This window comes from Lampetra fluviatilis, chromosome 30 (assembly GCF_964198595.1).
Source record: "Lampetra fluviatilis chromosome 30, kcLamFluv1.1, whole genome shotgun sequence".
In the NCBI taxonomy this organism is placed as follows: domain Eukaryota; kingdom Metazoa; phylum Chordata; class Hyperoartia; order Petromyzontiformes; family Petromyzontidae; genus Lampetra; species Lampetra fluviatilis.
The window spans coordinates 1,735,074-1,755,289 of record NC_136304.1 but is presented as its reverse complement, the minus strand read 5'-3'; the positions used below and the strand labels follow the sequence as shown (position 1 = coordinate 1,755,289).

General features: G+C 47.9%; 1 protein-coding gene across 2 annotated transcripts; it reads right to left on the bottom strand.

Moving 5' to 3' along the window:
* Positions 1-1,668: 1,668 nt before the first annotated feature.
* LOC144943112 (thymus-specific serine protease-like) lies at positions 1,669-19,828 on the bottom strand. Of its 2 annotated transcripts, XM_078870302.1 has the most exons (13): positions 19,533-19,824; positions 18,666-18,804; positions 16,111-16,301; positions 15,121-15,220; positions 14,040-14,169; positions 13,115-13,238; positions 12,735-12,812; positions 11,853-11,900; positions 10,364-10,630; positions 9,209-9,350; positions 5,222-5,404; positions 3,977-4,122; positions 1,669-2,078 (listed from the first exon to the last, which is right to left on the bottom strand). In XM_078870302.1, exons 2-13 carry the CDS (start codon positions 18,769-18,771, stop codon positions 2,019-2,021), a joined length of 1,575 nt encoding a protein of 524 aa, XP_078726428.1. In that variant the 5' UTR covers positions 18,772-18,804; positions 19,533-19,824; the 3' UTR covers positions 1,669-2,018. The 2 variants fall into 2 exon arrangements, with proteins under 2 accessions (XP_078726428.1, XP_078726429.1); XM_078870303.1 differs by lacking the exon at positions 1,669-2,078 and having other exon boundaries at positions 3,982-4,122; positions 5,222-5,363; positions 19,533-19,828.
* Between the last annotated feature and the right edge of the window lie 388 nt (positions 19,829-20,216).

Sequence of the window (20,216 nt, the reverse complement as noted above, 5' to 3'; positions counted from 1 at the left end):
TCTCCTCCAACGGCGGACATGATTGGGCGAAAATAAAAAAAACACAGGGTCACCGAAACCGTGAAGCAGGCTTCAAGTGCCAAAAGACTCCCTAGAAATGGTAACGATGCTTGCAGCGTTTGTGAAAAGATGTTTGGAAATTCAGATGTGTAAAATGCCATAATGTATTGCGCGCACACAGCCCTTTGATGAGGGCACACCCACAACGTGAGTCGTGAGGGGTCATTGACCATACTTCACCATGCTGGTCAGTGCGGGTTTGGGGGTGGCTAGGCGGATAGTACAGCACAATGGATCTGGCTGCACTGCCCTCTGCTGACATCGTACAGCCGGAGCAACCGACAACACCCCCTTTAGTTTTACGCAAGGCGACCGCCTATTCAAGCACTCGGCAGGCTTCAGCTTGTTTAGCTTGTGAGATCGGATGAGACCGATACAATGGGCATCATAAACAACCCTTCACGGCAAGCTCAAAGAAGTTCAGCGATCCGTCTTTAAGACGTTGGAAACCTTTGGTCACGCGAGCTTAATGTGACCCCCGTCTTGTCATGTTGATGCGTCGTCAAATGTATATTTCACGATCAATGCTTTTGGAATTTTGAAGCTGCAAACATATGCGCCATACATGGGTGTTACAATTCAGCAACAACAATAATAATTGATTACGTATCCTGCGTCTCCCATGCAGTAGTGCACATCTGGCGATGTAGAGTGGTGGTACAGAGGTTATCTACGAGCCCAGCAAACAGAGTTCAATTCCCAGACATGACTAACGTCAGTGACGACTGGCATCTGAAGCGGTCCCGAGCCACTCGGCCCCGTTTTGCCAACCCGCACTGACCTCCGTGACATCGCGGTCGTACAACTGCGATGGCCAACGCAGCTTTGCGTGGCCTCCGTCCAGCAGTGGATTAACAAGGGGGCTGTGAATTATCACGAGTACAGCGTTGCATAAAGTGCTGTGAACGAGATTGAGTGCCAATGTTTGTTTCGTAACCAACTGCTAAAATAAATTCTTCAAGGTAGAGAGATATCCACGATGACTGCACTGCATCGCTGGACAACGGCAACCACAGCGCGCTAGCCAATTCCTGAGATTTCAACGAAGAATGTTATTGTTGATCTGGCGTTCTGACAGTGCATTAGTCCAAAGGGCCACTCAGCCACCCGCATCTCGGGTATTTTTTGACTTGCAGTGTCAAAGCAATGGGCAGTGACAGAGATCTCTTGTGGAGATCACGCATGGCAGGCAACTCAGCAAACGTCGTCACCATTTCCGACATGCGTTTGTGTTGGGCAATTCATCATTAGCAGTACGCAAGCGGGGGGGCGGGGGGAATGTGATTACATATTTACAAATAGTCCTTTAGGAATTGTTTTTGTCTCCCATGTTTTGGGTAACCCTTCCATCCATTTGGCCAGTTTTCAGTTGTCTTGAATTAAAAACACAACTTTTGAACGAAGCGTTTGCTGGTACTGGGTCATCGTGAATGCGACTGCGTATTACGAGCAGACAGATGAACAGACTGACGGAGTGAATACGCATTCACAATTGCATCCCGAGTTGGAAACCTTTACAAATGCATTCGTGGGGTTTGTACTCCCTACACGTGCTGCACTCTCATCACAGTACTAGGAAGTATTTATAAAAAATGAATATGACACATGTTTGAAAAATATCAATCTTTTATTAACTCTTAGCGCCGTTTAAAATCGCAGTAGTGCACACAGACCTGACGATAAAGTAGACAATCCCAAAGCATACCACAGCAATCAGAAGGTGTCAATTACAAAAAAAAATCGAAAACAAATTCACGAGGTATTTACAAAACGTCATCACAACGCACGATTGCAGTGAGAAAAATCTCAAAATCAACCCGGGGAAAATCTCGATGGTTTCTCGATGGCTTCTCCCTCACAAAACGCCGTGCGAGTGAAAGGTGGGGACATACTCCACGTGGGGGACGGTGGAAGGCGACCCGGAAGCCCAAACCTCAACACGGACTCGGGGCTCCGAGTCAGAGAAGTTGGCGACGCTTCGCCTGATGCAGCCAATCGCCCACCTGCTCGTCGATTTTCTGCAAAACGAAAAATAAGGAAACAAAGACACGTTACGTGTGCAGCATTTGACGGATCGCAAACGTCTGGATCCTCCTGATTAATTTTTATTCTGTCTTTCCCCTACCACTCTTATTAAAATTGTGTTTCTGCCGTTGCGTCATCAATACGGAAACTCTCGCTGAGGAGTGCACACCCCATGTGATAAACAACTGCCCACAGAAGATGATTTCATAGAACTGCTATTGAAATCCCTTCGAATGACCCTTTTACTCCACACACAAGGGTGTGCGCCTTCTCTACACGTCCCGCTGGAGAAATGTTTGTTGCACGGCAGTCAAATTCATGTTTCCATTCTCAGAGATACAATTGAGACAAAGTGATGAATAAAAATGTCACTGTGATAGTTTTTGGGTGCAGGCATTGGTGACTGGTCTGAATAATAAAAAAAAAAGATATATAATGATCATCAGCTATAATTAATCCTCTGCTAGATGAATGCCTTCAAGCCGCCATAGTCTGTCACAATCATGCAATAATCCACTTACCACCGAAAAAAGATAAAATTTTTCAAAATTATACAAAATTATACATGGCTGGGTAGTAGAGGTGATTCACCCCCTCCCCACCCTCACTCATCTCGCTCTGTATTTACGAAGAAATATTTAACCTGCAGTATATCATCTGTAAGGGTGCCCAGGGTATTAACTGGCACACACACAGGCACATGGCAAGCACGAATTGGGACGACGGCAGCAAGCATAAATCCATAACTTATGCAATAAATGCGTAAACAATGAATAGCACATCCAATGAAATGTAAAAATGAATGCATAATTGTCCATGACTACATCACATTGCTTGCTCAGGAATCTATTTTCTTTAACGCTGCAGTGGACGTCACCTCCACGAGTGGTCTAGATGGGTGACGTATCCCGAGAACCAACAAAGTATATACTCAATAGCAGTTGCAGGTGTGCAAGACAAAGCAAGATGATGTCACAAAAAAGTCACCTAAATTAAAAAATCCTTGAGCCATTCGTATACCTCTACAGGGCTAACCTACCGGCAATCTCACGGCACGTACACACATTCCATCGAGCGCCGGCTTTGCAAGGGTGCTACAGTTTCTCACAGTTGCCCTTTAATTGCCGCAGAGAATTACACACAAACCCTGCTTTTGGAAAGTCAGCCGTGAAACAACCAGTGGTAGAATTGCCGAGGGAATGCGCAATTGTGAGCCGGTGCACAAACCCAATCACCTGCGATTAGCAAACCTCTCCTTTTATGGTGAACGGGTTTCGTGCGGTGACGTTACCGGCTTGCACACCGGGTCCCTGAAGTCTATTTGGAGGTGGAAAACAGGAGTGGCTGCTTTCAGAGGCAATTAATATTCAGCCGACTAAACCCTTTTGTTCCCACTGTGGCGTCAAATAACCTGGAATGCAGCCCGATTGCGCCACATCTCAGCAGCTAACCAGCGTTCAGCCCGGGTGGGTGACCACCGCGTGCAACCAACGTGCCTTGGGGCTACGGCGCGGCTACGTGGTGGGCAGCAGAGCCGGGCGCGGCAAAATCCATTTGTTGTACTGTACATCGATGCTGCCTGCCCACACCAATTCGCGCTGACCAGCGTGGTGACGTACGGTGTTGTTGGTGGTGGTGGTGGTGACGATGCTTGCTGCAGGACGTATCCTTTGGCGACGATGTTACGGAGGCCATCCCTGCCAGAACGTTTAGTGACGCGGCGCTGGCACATCGAGCGGAGCGAGCCCCGAGGGCCGCGCAAGTGCGGCTGGTTACCCGCCGCCTATTTGCCGTGCCGGACCGGACCCAGACCATGACGCGCTCGGGGCAACGAAGCGCCAGAGACGGAGCGAATGGCGCGTCCGTTGCGCGTGACTCAGCTTAGACCCACCAGCCGGGCGTTGGTGAGGGACGGAGGGTCGCTGGGAGAAGTGGGACTCATGTTGGCGCAGTGCGCCGTGCCGTTGATGAAGATTGCCACTTCCGAACGGGTCTCGTTCCGCAGGACGCTCAGGGCGTGCCAGGGGTCGATGTCACCTGCACGCGGAAAATAACACCGACGAGAATGACACCGTGGGGGGAATGGCCCAACGAATAGTCTATTTGATAACGATTATTGAGTTCACGACGCATGGAATGAATTGCGTTTAAAGAATTGATGTTTGTATAATAATACGTTTTATATTTACGAGGATGCTGCTGTTGTGTAATGACGGTTAGCATAACTGACTTGCAAGAAGCTAATGCAGCGGTCTATCCGACAGTATAAATGGGTTCACCGCAAGTCTATTGGCAGGTCACGTGTGGTGGGGTAAAGTGTGGGTACTCCCCACCTCTTCCAAGATATCTGGCCAGCATCAAAGAGCAGGCCTCCTTCTAGTGGAGGCCCTTCTGCTAGCAGTGCTCATGAGTGAGTAGTTGCAGGGCTGCACCTTTTACCATCTTTACCTTCTATATACGTTGTATGCAATGGGTTCGTGTAACACCTGGAGCCACGACTGGACACCACGTTCACGATTGTAAAATAAAAAACCGAACGTTGAATTGAATCCCACCCAGAACTGTGACAATCCATCGACCGGGGTGGAGGTGTGGGAGGGGAGAAGGTGGATCTTAAAACCCCCTAAATCATACTTTAAAAACATATTAATGTGGGTTGACAGCCACAAAACAATTATGATTTAAAGCTTTCGTGACTGCAGGGATTCATATTCTTGGTTATTTCGTTAGTCACGTAGAAGGGAAACAATAAAATAATAAAAATATAAAGCAATAAAATTCTCACGACATTTCGACTGCAACACAAGCAATCATCATCATCAGGTGTGATGATGATCATCAGGTGTGATGATGATTGCTTGTGTTGCAGTGTTGCAGTCGAAACGTCGTGAGAATTTTATTGTTTAATATTTGTATTATTTTATTGTTTCCCTTCTACGTGACTTTACCGAAAGAACCAAGAATATGAGCCACAAAACAGTTATAAACAATTCTCAAGTATTTACTCTGGAAAACATTAACTGGGTCCTTTGCGTCATGTAAAAGAGCAAAAGACTTCCGGAACTTTAAATAAACGAAGAGTGGACAGTCGGACGAGCGGACAGTCGGACGAACGAAGGGCGGACGAGCGACGCACCGTTGACGAAGAGGATGCGGCTGCCGCGGGGGTGGTCGGCGCCGTAGTACTCGTTGGTGAAGCGCACGGCGCTGGCGACGGAGGAGGGGTCCACGCCGAAGACGCGGCCGCACAGATCCAGGTTCCAGCTCAGTGTCATGAGCTGCAGGAAGGGGCAGTCGCGCTCGCTCACGCACGTCTGGTCTGGATCGCGCGCGCAGACACACGCACATGCGGGAGAGAGAGAGACGGATGGATAAAAACGCTCGACCCCAAGTGGCATAGCACGAGCAGGCACCACTGAGATCCTGGGTTGGAAGCTTGGAATATTGAGATGTTTAAATGGAGGTTATCAAGCGTAGCGGAGTTGATGGTCTCGCGGATGACTGCGCAAGCAAAAAAAAATCGAATTAAATGAATATTTTATCTTCTTAGGTTTTTTCGGTAAAGTCACGTAGAAAGTAAAATAAAATAAAAAACAAAAATCACGACGTTTCGGAGGCAACACAAGTCTCCGTCATCAGGTGGGACCGTCACAGTCAGATTAGCTGTATCAAGTGAGGCAATGATTCAAGATGTAATCCCTTAAAAGCGAGTTGAGGGGGGAGGGAGAGGGAGGGGGGAGCTCATCAGACTATGGTAGCCAATGAAAGGAACGTATCGGGAGGGAGGGGGGGCGAGGCCAAAAGGGTGGGCGATGGACGTGGAAGCGCTTGTGCGCCAGCGGCCAATTACTGCACACGCCAACACAATGGAGCGATTGTGCGCAAGCGACCAGCCACTGCACCCGCCAACACAATGGGCAGAGAGGAGGAGGGGAGGTCTAATACACATGATAGACAAAAGAACGAAAATGATGATGGGTACAAACTTAGGGGGAGCTCATCAGACTATGGTAGCCAATGAATGGAACGTATCGGGAGGGAGGGGGGGGGCGGGGGGGGGGCGAGGCCAAAAGGGTGGGGGACGGACGTGGAAGCGCTTGTGCGCAAGCGGCCAATTACTGCACACGCCAACACAATGGAGAGAGAGGGGGAGGGGGGGTCTGATACACATGATAGACAAAAGAACGAAAATGTCCATGTTTATACCAATGCTGGCTGAACAATGAAGAGAGTACTGTTAAAATAACTGGGGATGTTAACACTCGGTAAAGTACAGTAAAATAGTGCCTGTCAGATAAGATGGTCCAAAAAAAAAATTTGTGATTAAGTCTTTTTTGCGTGGTTGATAACATCTTTCCAATGATTACTAAGTTTGTACCCATCATCACGGTTGAAATTATGTCTGTGTTTGTATATTTGTATGGCTTCGTGTACAAACCTTTGATGGTAGCCGGGAGGTTTGCAGAGAACCTTGGTCTCGGAAAAGACAATTTCATGAGAGCCCACCGAGTTGTAGCAATGATACGTGACTTTACCGAAAAAACCTAAGAAGATGATTCCTTGCAGTCACGAAAGCTTCAAATCTAGAATATTTTATTTTATTAATTTTCGAAAAAATTCCAGCTCTAATATTTAAACGTAATTTCGGTTTTTATTGACGTGCTACATTCTTGGCAGGGTATAGTTGCGCAGTGAAGTCAATTTCGCCTCATGACATGAGGGCGATAGCGCAATCGCAATGTAATGGTAAAACGGGCAGGCCTGCAATTGCTTGTTCGACTTGAGAGAGCTCTGGACAGCCTCTCTAGAACGTATTTGAACAACTCTTTCACAATATACCCCCCCCCCACTTCCATCACACTTAACCTGCTGGGGAGATAAAAAAGAAACGATTTCAACTGCCGTGCCGGAAGATGGAAATCGGACCGGCGACCTCTGAATTCCGGTTGCGCTATCCGTTTCACTGCGGCAGGCTTCCAAATGTCGTGCAACTGGGAAAATAACAAAATAATGAGTGGATAACCACCCGACGGCATTCAGAGCATCTCGGAGGCAGAGGCCTCTGTACATTGTGGCGTCGAGCCAACGCGAGCGCCTCTCTCTGCACTTCTGAAGAAAATGCACTGCGTTGTGCGCATTCGCACAAGAGTCCAAATCAGATAATTTTCACTTCGACGGTTCCAAGTCGAGTGGCAAAACCATAGCGGCGGCATGGATAGCGTCTAAATATCCAAGCGTCTCTAGACGCTGCGCTTGGCAGGCGTGTTAAACGTCAGCAGTACATTCAGACAAAGTAAATAAACGCAAGCTCACAACGACGAAAGAAACACGAGCCCACGATTCCTTCTTTGCCGCGGGAAACGGCACTGCGGTGCATATCGACTGCGGTGCGTATCGACTGCGGTGCGTATCGACTGCGGTGCGTATCGACTGCGGTGCGTATCGACTGCGGTGCGTATCGACTGCGGTGCGTATCGACTGCGGTGCGTATCGACTGCGGTGCGTATCGACTGCGGTGCGTATCGACTGCGGTGCAACGGCACATCCCGTTTACGCAAACCGGAGGGAGAACGGGAGGTTTGCCGATTAGGATGGAAGGGCGAATGGGTGGTGAGTAATTGAGGAAGAGAGAATTCTTAAGAATTGACGAAGCCAACGGTAGAGGAGAGGAGGAGGTATTAAGGCTGGACCTCAAGAGGGGCATCAAATCGGCGATGAGGGACGAACATCACCGGCCAAGGATCAGGAATGGAAATGAACTTTTTCACATTGGAGATGACGTCAGTAACTCCCCTGTTTGGCACCATGAGAAATGTTGGAACATGAAAAATACGATAACCATTTAAAATAAGTAATGTCATCAGATATTAATTTGCTTTTATTGGTCACACATAAAGACAGACAGCAATCTTTTGCCATCACAGGTGGTACCAATTTCAATTCTGGCCCATGAACCACACGTGGGCTTGTGTGGAGTGGGGGCATTGGGTGGTTTGCACGCTGCACTACAATTCCCGCGGCCCTGGCTTTGATTCCAAGGCTATGGATAACAGCAATGACGATTAACATCTGAACCTTTCAAGGGCCATACCTAGGACAATTCAGCCTAAAATGAGTACCAGGTGCTCAGAGTGGACACCACCGGCTATGGTGACTGTGTTGGCCACACCATTCCTTGACGTGCCATGTTTGCCCCAAAATAAACTTGCTAACAGTTTTACCGCAGCAGCGTGTACATAGAGGAAGTAAGCATGGGGCACGCGCACATTTATTGCCCAGTGATTAAGGATTCAGGGTTGTGGTTTTGTAAATTTTTTATCACCTCTTTGTATTCTTTTCATTCCTTTCTGTCTCGATTTCTTCACTGCACAATGTTACCGATGTGAGTCTTACATGATTCATGAATTAAGAGTGTCAGGGCCGACTATAATTATAATCGATGAATTTGGTGCCTTGTTACATGCCGAGTATGTGGTGTCACATTTCTTCAAGTTTTTCAGTGGTTTTAAATAAAGTGTATGACCTCCATGACATTGCTAGGGCAGGACGTCGCTCGAAGGGCTGACGTCTGATGGGCAAGAATAAGAAAGGAGTGGCAGCCAATGGAGGGAATGCTCCTGGAGAGCACGTCCACGACGGAGATGGAACGGTTAAATAATCTCGTATGCAGGTTCTAGGCGGATCGTTATATCGCAGGACCACGAGAGATGGCAGCAGCTGGGTTAGGCTTTCATCCAGCAGTGGACTGATCATGACTGACGATGACAAATCACATGGGTGTGAAGTGCACACACATTCTCTACTAAAACTAAACCAAAATGTTGTATTTTACCAGGTAAGGCCCACTGAGCTAAATAGCTCTTTTGAGAAGCAACCTGGCCATAAATGATAGCTCGATGAAGTGGCTTACCATGTGAAAAATGTATAGAAACTAAATACTCTAAACGCGCGATTCTAAATGTGGAGGGAAAAACCAGAGGTTCCGGAGAAAAATTCCCGCGACCACGGGGAGAACGTGCAAACTCCAAATATACAACAGGCGTCAGGGTCGGGATCGAATCCGCGACCTCCTGTATACCGGGCGAGGGAGTTAACATCTCGCCACCGTGGCGCCCCTACTCACAGTAGCCAAACTCGGTGCAGGTCTGATAGGTCCACTGGCGCATGCCCACGCCGACCCGGGTCGCGGTCGTGTTCGACAAGTCGGCGATGAAGTTGGCGTAAGTATTGTCGGAGCAATTCTGCTGCTCGATGTTCAAGTAGTTCTGCATGGCCAACACACAAACGTACACGGGTTTGAACGGTCAGAACACAGGGGCGCCCCGTCTCCGCACACGTGTATAAAGTACGCGGGGTGGGTAATTGTGGTGGAAAATTGAACCATAATCCAAATTGGCAAGACGTATAAAATATACTGTTATGGGGGGTATAGTTGATTGAGTACAGACTCTTTAGCCTTTTATATACACACAAAGACATATACACGTCAAAAATACTCAATATTATTTAAATGTTATACGTGTAAGCAGTATACCCTGTGCTTTATGCTGGCACCAAAACGTATTTTTCAGTTTATTTTCGAAAGAGACGAGTCTCATTTCTGCTCTCACCTGGCCGAACAAAAAGGTCAAACGGTTCACACACGTGTGTCGGAGAGGACTTTAAAGGGAAGCTTCTCCATTTGTTTTTCCTGTCTGCCACGTGCGTTGTGTGCGCCAGGTGTTCTGTTAGTTTAAATCTACAATTTCAGCGGGGTACCAATCTAAAGCAGGTACATTGACATCACATGGAGCACATCTGTGTTTTGATGAAAATGCTGTGTGTGGCTCAAACACGTGGATGCCCTCTGCTGATTAAAGACAGAATCTCTGCCCGCTGACAAAAGAGCCTCAATAAAAATGATCGCATGGATTTTGTAACGCTGTACAAAATGCGTTACCTTCTGAGCCGCACATCGCATGAGGTGGCGTCACACATCCCGACGTCGCAGGAAAAAGAGGCACGTGCATGGATTGTGACGTCATCGCCTTTGGGTCCAGAAAGTGGATTTTCAATGTGGCGCTGGAATTTTATCGCCAAGTTTTGGACAAGCCCTTTGATAATTTTGGCCGGTTTTCTACAGAGTAAGTCCCCGATAGCAACACGACTTGATAGTAAAATATAATTCCCATTTGATCCTCTTTACACGAGCAATCACGACAGACGGATGGGCACAGCTCGCGCATAAACAATAGTTGGTTTGTGTCGTGAATAAAAAAAAATGTGCAGCGCTTCGAACCTCATTGAGGGCGACGAGCTGTTGGTAGGCACTCCTGTCCGTGTCGATCATCGCGGCACACAGGACCCGGATGTCGGAGTTGGGCATCTCGCGATTGTACTGAACCACGGACATGAAGATGTCGGCCAGGTTGCTGGCAAAGAGCGCGAGGTCGTCGGGGCCGGCGAACGGTACGCACGACTTGAAATCTCGCTCCAGGCCCGAGAACTCTTTTCCGATCAGCTTCGCATCAACAGTCGCGAATGCTTCACGGACTCGGGACAAGCACTGTTGACAAAACAAACAACGACGTCAAGTTTTTTGTTGTACTGCCCCGCGTACGCATTCGCGGTTGTGCCGTACAGCTCTCCGATGTGTTTCGGGCAACCCTTTACACCCAACAAACACGTTGGTTTTTGCAGTCAATGTCATGATTCGTAATTGATTTGTGGCTTAAGCCAGGTAATGATGTGGGCAAATGTATGTTGTAAGATACTCCATAACCGAACATGGAATGTGGCCAAACAAATGACATATTTCGCATGGTGTACGAGCATTGAACACGCAAATTGTATTGTTTCAGCTCCCTGCTAGGTTGAATAATTCTCAGAAGCAAATTGAGCAATCAAGAGGCTATATTTGGCTTGAAACTGCATCAGGCATCTTCAATACAGAATCCAGTAAAAGTCTGTGGTTGTGTTGTATAGCTCTCTAATGTGTTTCGAGGAGCCCTTTGATAAAACTGGAAAATGTTTAATCGAGTAAGGTCCAAATAGAGACACCCGAATGCTCCACGTTGATTCCCATTACGGACGGGCAGCTAATGAATAAACATTTTCACATTCAAATATAATACCGTAGAGATAATAAAAACTCCCTGACGTGTTTTCGGGTTGTACCACCACACGTCCTTCGGCATAATGTTCCGAACGTTTCGACCCACGTGGTTGCATGTTCTTCAGGAACTGCACGCAAATTCTGACGATAAACTTAGCTGCTGAAGAAGCTGCCTCGCACATGGAGCTAATCAACCATCGGCCATCCTGCCGCTCAACATGCGGCACAATCCGAAAACATATCGGAGCGTTTTTATTCTTACAGTCTTTGATTGCTTTCCAACTCTGGGTGACAGTGTTTATGCATTCGCTCTCTTTGAAAGTGTAGTACAAAGCTGTGTCCCTATTAGGGACTAACTGTGTTGAAAATCTCGCAAATTGATCAAAGCGTTGCACAAAACCCCAAACCAGAGCAAAATGAAAGGGTTTCAAGGAATAAGCTGAATTTTGCTCCGACAGCCGCACATGAGCTTCCAGAATTCTACTTAATTACTTCTGCAGACGAGACGTGTGGGATAGTGGTACGTAGACCCATGCTTAAGCATGATATTTCCTAACTTGTTTATTGTCAGCAGAACCAGCCAAACGAGTTTTTTTTTACTTTGTAAGTTTTTACTCAATTTTTTCTTGTTTTTAACCAAAATTGTGTTTTTGCCCTCCAGGCGAATCTGCACCTTGTCGGAGCCTCCCACGACTGTGTCTGCCAAGCTTGCAGCGACGACCTGCGGAAAGAACAACCCACGATCCCCGTCACGGCGGTCCATCCCGACAAAGTGTCCCAAGTTTATCAGAGCGTCAAAAAGAAAGGGAGCAATTATTATCGTCCGAACTCGACAATTAGAATTTTTATAAATTCTCTAGTCCGTTATCCCAATTTTTACTTTCCGGTATTACAAATAAGCATGCTGATAGCGGAGTGGTGCACAATTTTCTCACGGCCAAAAATATAGGCTAATCTATTTTTGTGCCTTGAGCCTTATTCAATTGTTCACTTTCTTTGAATTCAAGATAAAAGGTCCAGCCCTACAATTTGCCTGCTCACGCCACTGCTGATGGAAAGGGCTCCACTAGAGGGAACGTCAGAGAGCCACCTCTTCCATGTTCGTAAGGCATCTTGGAAGAGGTGGAAGCACCCACATTTTACCCCACAACACGTGACCTGAACTAACTGTGGTGTAAACATTATATCTGCTGCTGGGGGGGGGGTAGGATTTACTAAACATGCTGCTCTGGGAGATGTATGTATGTATGTTGAACTTCTTTCGCACCGTACGTAGCCAACCGTGCTAATACAATCAAACTGGTGACCTCTGGATTAAATGTCCAGTCTGCTGACCATTCCACCATGGCAGCCTACATTATTTTCACGATGTTGAATAATAAAAGAGTAAAGTATGATGAGAGTAGAAATACAATCTGTTTTTTTCAACATGTTATATTATTATCAACGACTGCGATTCAGTCACAGGAGAATTTTATTCGGAGACCATGAGCCTTTGCAATCTGTCGCGTGCCAGTGAAAAGCTCCAAGTGACACCACCCAACACACACGGTACCTTGTTGTAGCCCTGGAAGTCGAGCTGGGCGCGCACGGGAGCCGACGACGCCACGGCCGCAAACACCAAATGTGGAAACTGCGAAAAGAACCAGAGGTGCAATCAGAGGAAAATTAGCCGCGTGTGATCAGTGCGTAGGGTTACCTGGAGGAAACTGCCATCCAATTTGCGGTCTCCTGATTGAAATGTTCACTCGCGACTTCTGACCTGAATTCAGTTGCGGAAGAACCCGCAAACACATCGGAGAGCCATGCAGCGCCACCGCGATTAACCTACGCGTTCTCTTTAACCCGTAACGCTCAGAGATATCGCATTGCTCGTCAATGGGCAGGCAAGCCGCAAAGCAATGATGCTAAATGTCAAGCAGCTGCTCTCCATACCTTGAGTCGGAACCAGGCGGACAGGGATCCTGGGTAGGAGCCCCCAAAGCAGATCCAGGTGTTATTGCGAGTCAGGTTGTAAGTGTCCACCAGGTAAGCATGGAAGGAGGCCAGGTCAGCCAGTCTGAATCATCAGCAACAAGAGCACATCACAACCGGACAATATCTCACAGCAATGTTCATTGCACGCGGGCAATGTTCTCCAACTGAGAAGCAGGCCACAAAATAAAGTTGGCATGGGCTGGCAAACAGCAGCTGCCGTGGGTGTATGGACATCACCAACATGTTTAGACATGGCTAAGACAGACAAAATGTTGCATCGATGGTCATTACACACACAGACACATTTACAGTCGGCACACACAAAGACAAAGATCCCCCGTGTAGCCTTAACACTATAGGGGCAAGTACTGTTAGCGAGCACCTATGAAGGCCGGAACGGTACACGAGGGGGTGGGTGGCCAGCACTACGCCTGACCGCCATTGTCTCCCCAGTGGCGATGTTTACACACCGCACCGGGTACTCATTTGAGGCTGAGTCGACCTAGGGGAGGCCCAGGACCGGTTCAGATAATCGTCACTGGTGTTGGCTGAGCGGGAATTGAACCTGGGTTGCCAGATTCATAGCAAGCTTGCTAACCGCTACAGTACCGCTCTCCACACACACACATACCACAACACACACACGGTCAGTATTGCGGCATGGTCAAAGATTGCTGCGGCCAAGAGAGTGTTGTGGCCACAGAGTTCTGCGGTGAGAGAGTGGCGAGTTCGGTGAGCGGTGCGGCTGAAGAGTGGTGCCGCCGTGGAGGGGTATGGGCGTAGAGCGGTGTGTCCGGGGAGAATCATGCGGCAAGCGAGTGGTGTGCCAGAGAAGTGGTGCGGCCGGGGAGTGATGCGGCCGGCGAGTGGTGCGCATGCGTACGCCTGCTGGCTGGACAGGTACTGCAAGTTCTCCATCTTCAAGCCGTCGGGGCTGATGCTCTCCCTGTAGAAGCGGTGCTCCACGGCCGCCACCAGCGCGCCGTACTTGGCAGACAGCTCCACGTGCTCGCCTGTGGCACGGCCGGGGCGGGGAGGGGGGCAGCAGCTGGAGTCAGAAACCTCGCTTCCCGTCTGCAAGTGGCTGATCACACGAGCCATTGCATAGCACACAGTCGACCAATAGCTCATTTTGACCGGAAGGACCTGGGGGGGGGGGAGGCTGTGGTCATGATCGTGAGCTATGTACGTTCAATCAAATTTGACCAAACATGTTCAACATACTAATTTTAATATAACACGTAGCTAGTTGTAATTACTGGCGAATCGTCGTATTCAGATTGTAAATGTTGTGGATTTTCTCTCCAACACACTGGTGTGCTGTATTAGTAACGAATTAGCATGTTCTGTTTATGTCACAAGCCTTAGTAATTGGCTGTGTCGGATAGTGGCGGGTTTAAAGACACATTTACATTTACGCGATCTAACCCAAAAAACCTATATCATGGATAATTTTAATATATTGTGAGTCACGTTTAGGCGACACATGTACTGTTCGGTGGGGGAACTTGAAGCTGTTCATTTCACTGGAATTTACATGTATTATAATAATGTAATTTGTTTATCTAGAACGCAATATACAATATGTATGGGTGCGGGTTCGTGTTTGCGTTGCTTGCGTGGGAAGTGGATGTGTAGGCGTCAGTGGACAGTGCTACGAGCCTGGAGACCCAAGTTCAATTCCCACTCATGATCAATAATAGCGGTGAATATGTCAATCGGTCCTGGGGCTTCCGAGGTTAACGCAGCCTTAACAGAGTGCCTCGTGTATTGTGTACATATCAGCACTGGGGAGACAAAGGTGGTCAGGCATGGTGTTGACCATCCACCCCTCCTGTGCCGTGCCGGCCTTGATAAGTGCTCGCTAACACCACTTGCCCCAACAGTCTGTTAAAAGTATATATGGGGATATTTGTCTTTGTATCGGTGTGGGAAAGGTGTGTGTGTGTCAAGTTTGCACTTGCCCGCGAGCACATCGTATTCAGACAGGGCACCCTCTCCTCCAATGAGAAGGAACACAGGACCATCAGGTTCCTTCCAATTCATGTTGTTCACCCAGTAACGCTGGATGCACACAAACACAGGCAAAATAAAATGACGAACATTAAATAATAATTTTTGTACATTTAGTACGCAGGCCATTTTTATTGCGCAAGTCTATCACAAAGGAAGGTCCTATGATTCACAGACATAGCCTGTAGTATTTTAATAGAGGGTGATATCACTGTGTAAACTCGTTGGAGTAATTTGCAGGCAATTTTTGACAAATTTGACATAATTGAACCACGATGCCGATACACAACGGCCTACTCTTTTTAATGACGCCACGGGATCTTTAATGTCCACTGTGAAGCAGAAAGCAAGTGTTTTACCATTAATACAACTGCAGGATTAACCAAGGCAGCCTGCCAAGTTAGAACTGTGGATCTTTGCAATAAGCGGCAAAAATATGTTTTTTAACACCACAACCCCTTCGTATCATAGCCATCTGAGGACAAGCTGACGGCAAGTCAACACAGATGGCTAGAGAACGCCGCGACAAGAGAGGAAAAACAAAATGGTAAGAAAGATGATGAACATGAAACCACCAAGGGCTGAGCTCGAGGAAGCAGGCCTAGGGAGAGGTGGTTCAGAGTCGTGAACCAGGATATTAACACTTTCCCATTCCGGTGACGTACCTGTTTTCACGTGTACATCATCGGAATGGAATCTGAAGTAAAAGGCAATGCGGGAAGGCGTGCGACACAGTTTGGCGTCAGTTGTCACAGAGCGCGGTCGTTACAGCTCTCTGCGGTGAGAATAGTGTCCTTAAAAACAGCGGCACTACTGTGTCTCTCAATAAAATCCACGCGAACCACTTGCGCGTTCCGAGACTCAGCGGTGAACGGGGGACACCAGCTCCTGCAACCTGCCGACGTCTCGGAATGGGAAAGGGTTCAGGGCATCGTCGTCACCTGCTTGTACGTCTCTTTGGTGCGGCGGTCAAAGTGGTCGAGCGGCTGTTGGAGGAACCTCTCCTGGGGCATTTCGGAGAGGATGGCGTTGGGCATGGTGCGCTCCCGCTTCACCGTCTGCCAGAAGTGCTGGCGCAGCTGCAGCTGGCGATGGGTGTGCATTCGTTGCCGAGTGCTCCACGCATGCCGGCCTACGGGAGGAGAGACACGAACAAAGTATGAGACTGGGTTTTTCCACATAACGGGCACGGATTGTAAATTTGAATCAAACCATAAGTACACGTGGTATACGTGCCATTTGTGTAGGCCAATGCCATCACACAATGGTGCTCTGTGTCTCGGGCAATGTCTGCAATAGTTTTGCAGTCGGGGTGATGACATTGTGATGTTTCTTAATTGTGTCATTTATGGGCAAATGCTTTAATTTTGCTACTTTGGAACATGATGGCGGCACACGTGATGGCCGATATTTTTGTTAATACCTTAATGGGATCTTTACGTCCACTGTCAAGTAGAAGGCACGTATTTACATTTGATTCATCCAGAGTATTAACCAGGACACTTGCTGGGCTCCAATCACGAACACCTCTGCAACAAGCCGCAAATGCGCTACCGCTCGGCCTCGTCATTGCCAGAGCAAAATTGGCACACTATTTGTTCACATGTACACAAGCATCTATTTAGTCCATCAGCCTTTTGGCTTTGCACGCCAAAATTATTAAGCGTTTATGCGAGAGCCGGGGGCTTATGGGACCCCCTGGGGTCCAGCCATAAGGTTCAGTTGTTAGGATGGGGCAGTCACCATACATGCCAGGCAGCTGTTAACTCCTTCGAGGTTATGCTACGTCGTGGGCATCAGGGGGCAGGTGCAGCGAAAGGCACTGTTGTGTACCATGTCACAAATACTCGACGAGCTCACGCACAACGCAGATGTTCGCACACACGTTGCCGCATGCATCTGGCCGTTCAGTCGTTGAGGACCGTCGCCATACAGACCCCTCGATGGCGAATCATTAACGTTCAAGTGGGGAGAGAGAGACGTTAACTACCTCGCCTAGTATAAGTCATGGGTTCGATCCCGACCCTGACACCTGTATATTTGGAGTTTGCATGTCCTCTCTCTCCCCGTGGTCGCGTGCATTTTTCTCAGGGTCCTCCGGTTTTTCCCACCACATTTAGAATCAACGTGTGTTTAGAGTATTTGGCTGCTATAAATGTTCACGTGATGAGTCAATTTGTTGAGCTATCATTTCTGGCCAGGTCACTTCTGAAAAAGAGCTAGATATAGGCTCAGTGGGCCTTACCTGGTCAAATATAAATCCAGCAGTAAATGGTTTTAGTGTTAGCGTCGGGCACGAGAGCCGCGGTGCGGGAAGAGTGCTACAGACGGGGTTTTACGTTGATGTGAAATTTAAATAAGTAATATATATACAGTATTTTTTAAACACGCTTTAATGAAATGTACCCTACTCGTAATGGAAGAACTCCACGACACCAGGAAGTGGCCCCGAAGCTTGCCATAACGTAAGGGGGCCGTGGTGATTTACAGCCAACGTGAGTTGAGCGTGGACAATTAGAGCCAAGCCGAAACATAACATATAAAAAAGAATGTTTAAAATATTTTTTATTTTATTTTGAATGATAGAATATAGTATTATCATCGGTGTGACATAAGTATACCAAGTTTGCAGTCGATACCACATTGGGAAGTGGGTAAAAATTTAGTTACAAGATTTGAGGATACAACAGACAGAGTGAGTTAAATAAAAGCGTGTAAAGTAAAAACGCCCTCGTGTTGAGAAGCGTTCGAATAGTCGCCGATCCAGACGACACAAAGCACGTGTGACTCGCCTGACATCGCTCGCCTTACCGAGGCGTCATTTAAACAAGCGCCTAAAAACCGAGGCGCTTGGCAAGAGAATTGACGACGGCACAACAACAACGCACGGATGTCAAGTTGGTGGAGATGAGGTGGGCAAATCTGTGACGACTCAATGCTAGATTTGAAGTTTTCGTGACTGCAGGAATCCATACTCTTTGGTTCTTTCGGTAAAGTCACGTAGGTAGAAAATAAAATAAATCACGACGTTTCGGGCTCAACACAAGCGTCCGTCATCAGGTGGGACAACCACAGCAAGAAACAATTGCTTAGGTGGGAAAAAGGGCTGCCGTGACAAGAGGCCATATCGCCGTGATTTAGTTTATATTACACATACGCGACTTTACCGAAAGAACCAAAGAGCTGTGACGATTCGTCAATTCGGCGACAGAGAAATTGACGACGAATGGATCCAAAGAACGGCGTGAACGAGTGAAAGAAAGCGGACAGAGTATGGAGGAGGAGGAGAGGGAACGGTGGCAGCGGTGGTGTTTGTGAGAGGGAGATCGAGTGGGGTCGTGGTGTAACAACAAGCGAGTTTGTGTTTCGTGAGCGGAAACTTTCGTGAGCGAACGCGACCGCTGAATGTGGAGAGGGATAAGTTCCAGTGAAGGGAGAGAGACACAGAGAGAGAGAAACGCAAGCGCGCTCCTGGTGCACATCGATGGAGACTCACCGCCTGAAAACGCCGCGCTCCCCACGTGGAAGAGAGAGCAGCAGCAGGCGAGCAGGGCGAGGATGATGCTGCTGCTGCACGACCACCAGCAGCCGGGCATCTTCATTCTCAAGCCTCTTTATAACTCTCTACACACACACTGTGAACATCAGCGACAAAGACAACCACACATACACACTGTGTGAATATCAGCGACAAGAACCACACACACAATGTGAATATCAGCGACAAAGAACCACACACACACACAGTGTGAATATCAGCGACAAAGACAACCACACACACACTGTGTATATCAGCGACAAAGACAACCACACACACACACTGAACATCAGCGACAAAGACAACCACACACACACAATGTGAATATCAGCGACAAAGACAACCACACACACACAATGTGAACATCAGCGACAAAGACAACCACACACACACTGTGTATATCAGCGACAAAGACAACCACACACACACACTGAACATCAGCGACAAAGACAACCACACACACACAATGTGAACATCAGCGACAAAGACAACCACACACACACAATGTGAATATCAGCGACAAAGACAACCACACACACACAATGTGAACATCAGCGACAAAGACAACCACACACACACAATGTGAACATCAGCGACAAAGACAACCACACACACAATGTGAATATCAGCGACAAAGACAACCACACACACACAATGTGAACATCAGCGACAAAGACAACCACACACACACAATGTGAATATCAGCGACAAAGACAACCACACACACACAATGTGAACATCAGCGACAAAGACAACCACACACACGCACACTGTGTATATCAGCGACAAAGACAACCACACACGCACAGAGAGGATGCTACCCACCCCGGCGGCAGCAGCAGCAGCCACAGCCGGTCCCTTCGTAGTGACGAGTCCCGATGCACGCAGCCAACACGGATGTGAAACTGAGGCTGAGTTTCCGCGTTTTGACCTTTGAAGTTGCAAGCCGAGCGCCGCTCACATGACTATGACGACGTGGGTGTGTGATCACAATGACGATGATGTTGCTGATTAGTTGTGCCGACGATCTCGGCTGCAGGTGGCAGGAAAACCAAGTGGGTGGCGCGCTCGAAGGACGGACCAACTCCTTTCGCCGTCCAACGATTCCTTCTCATTCACGAATTTCCAGGGATTCTGGGTCATGGTCCGATTTGTAGAAGCGGAATTTGCGAGTCACCGCCCCATGTTGTTGCGCTTCGCAGCGGTGGTGGAGGTGGGTGGCTCACGGGATTGTAACAGCGACTCATCGCTCCGACAGATGGCGCTGTCACGAATCACTGTGTAACAAAAAAAATGTTCTTGGTAGTAAGTGTTATTCCCTAATTGCTTATGCCTCAAAAGTACAGAAAATGGCTATTGTTCCCCACAAACTTTGCTTTTGTAACAGTTATATTTTGAAATGTACCAATTTTCAATGAGAAAACGTGGTGTGTATTTGTGTCATTCCTTCGCATAAAGTCCTGCAACTATTTTCTGGCCCGTACACTTACTGCGCTTCTGCTCCGTTTC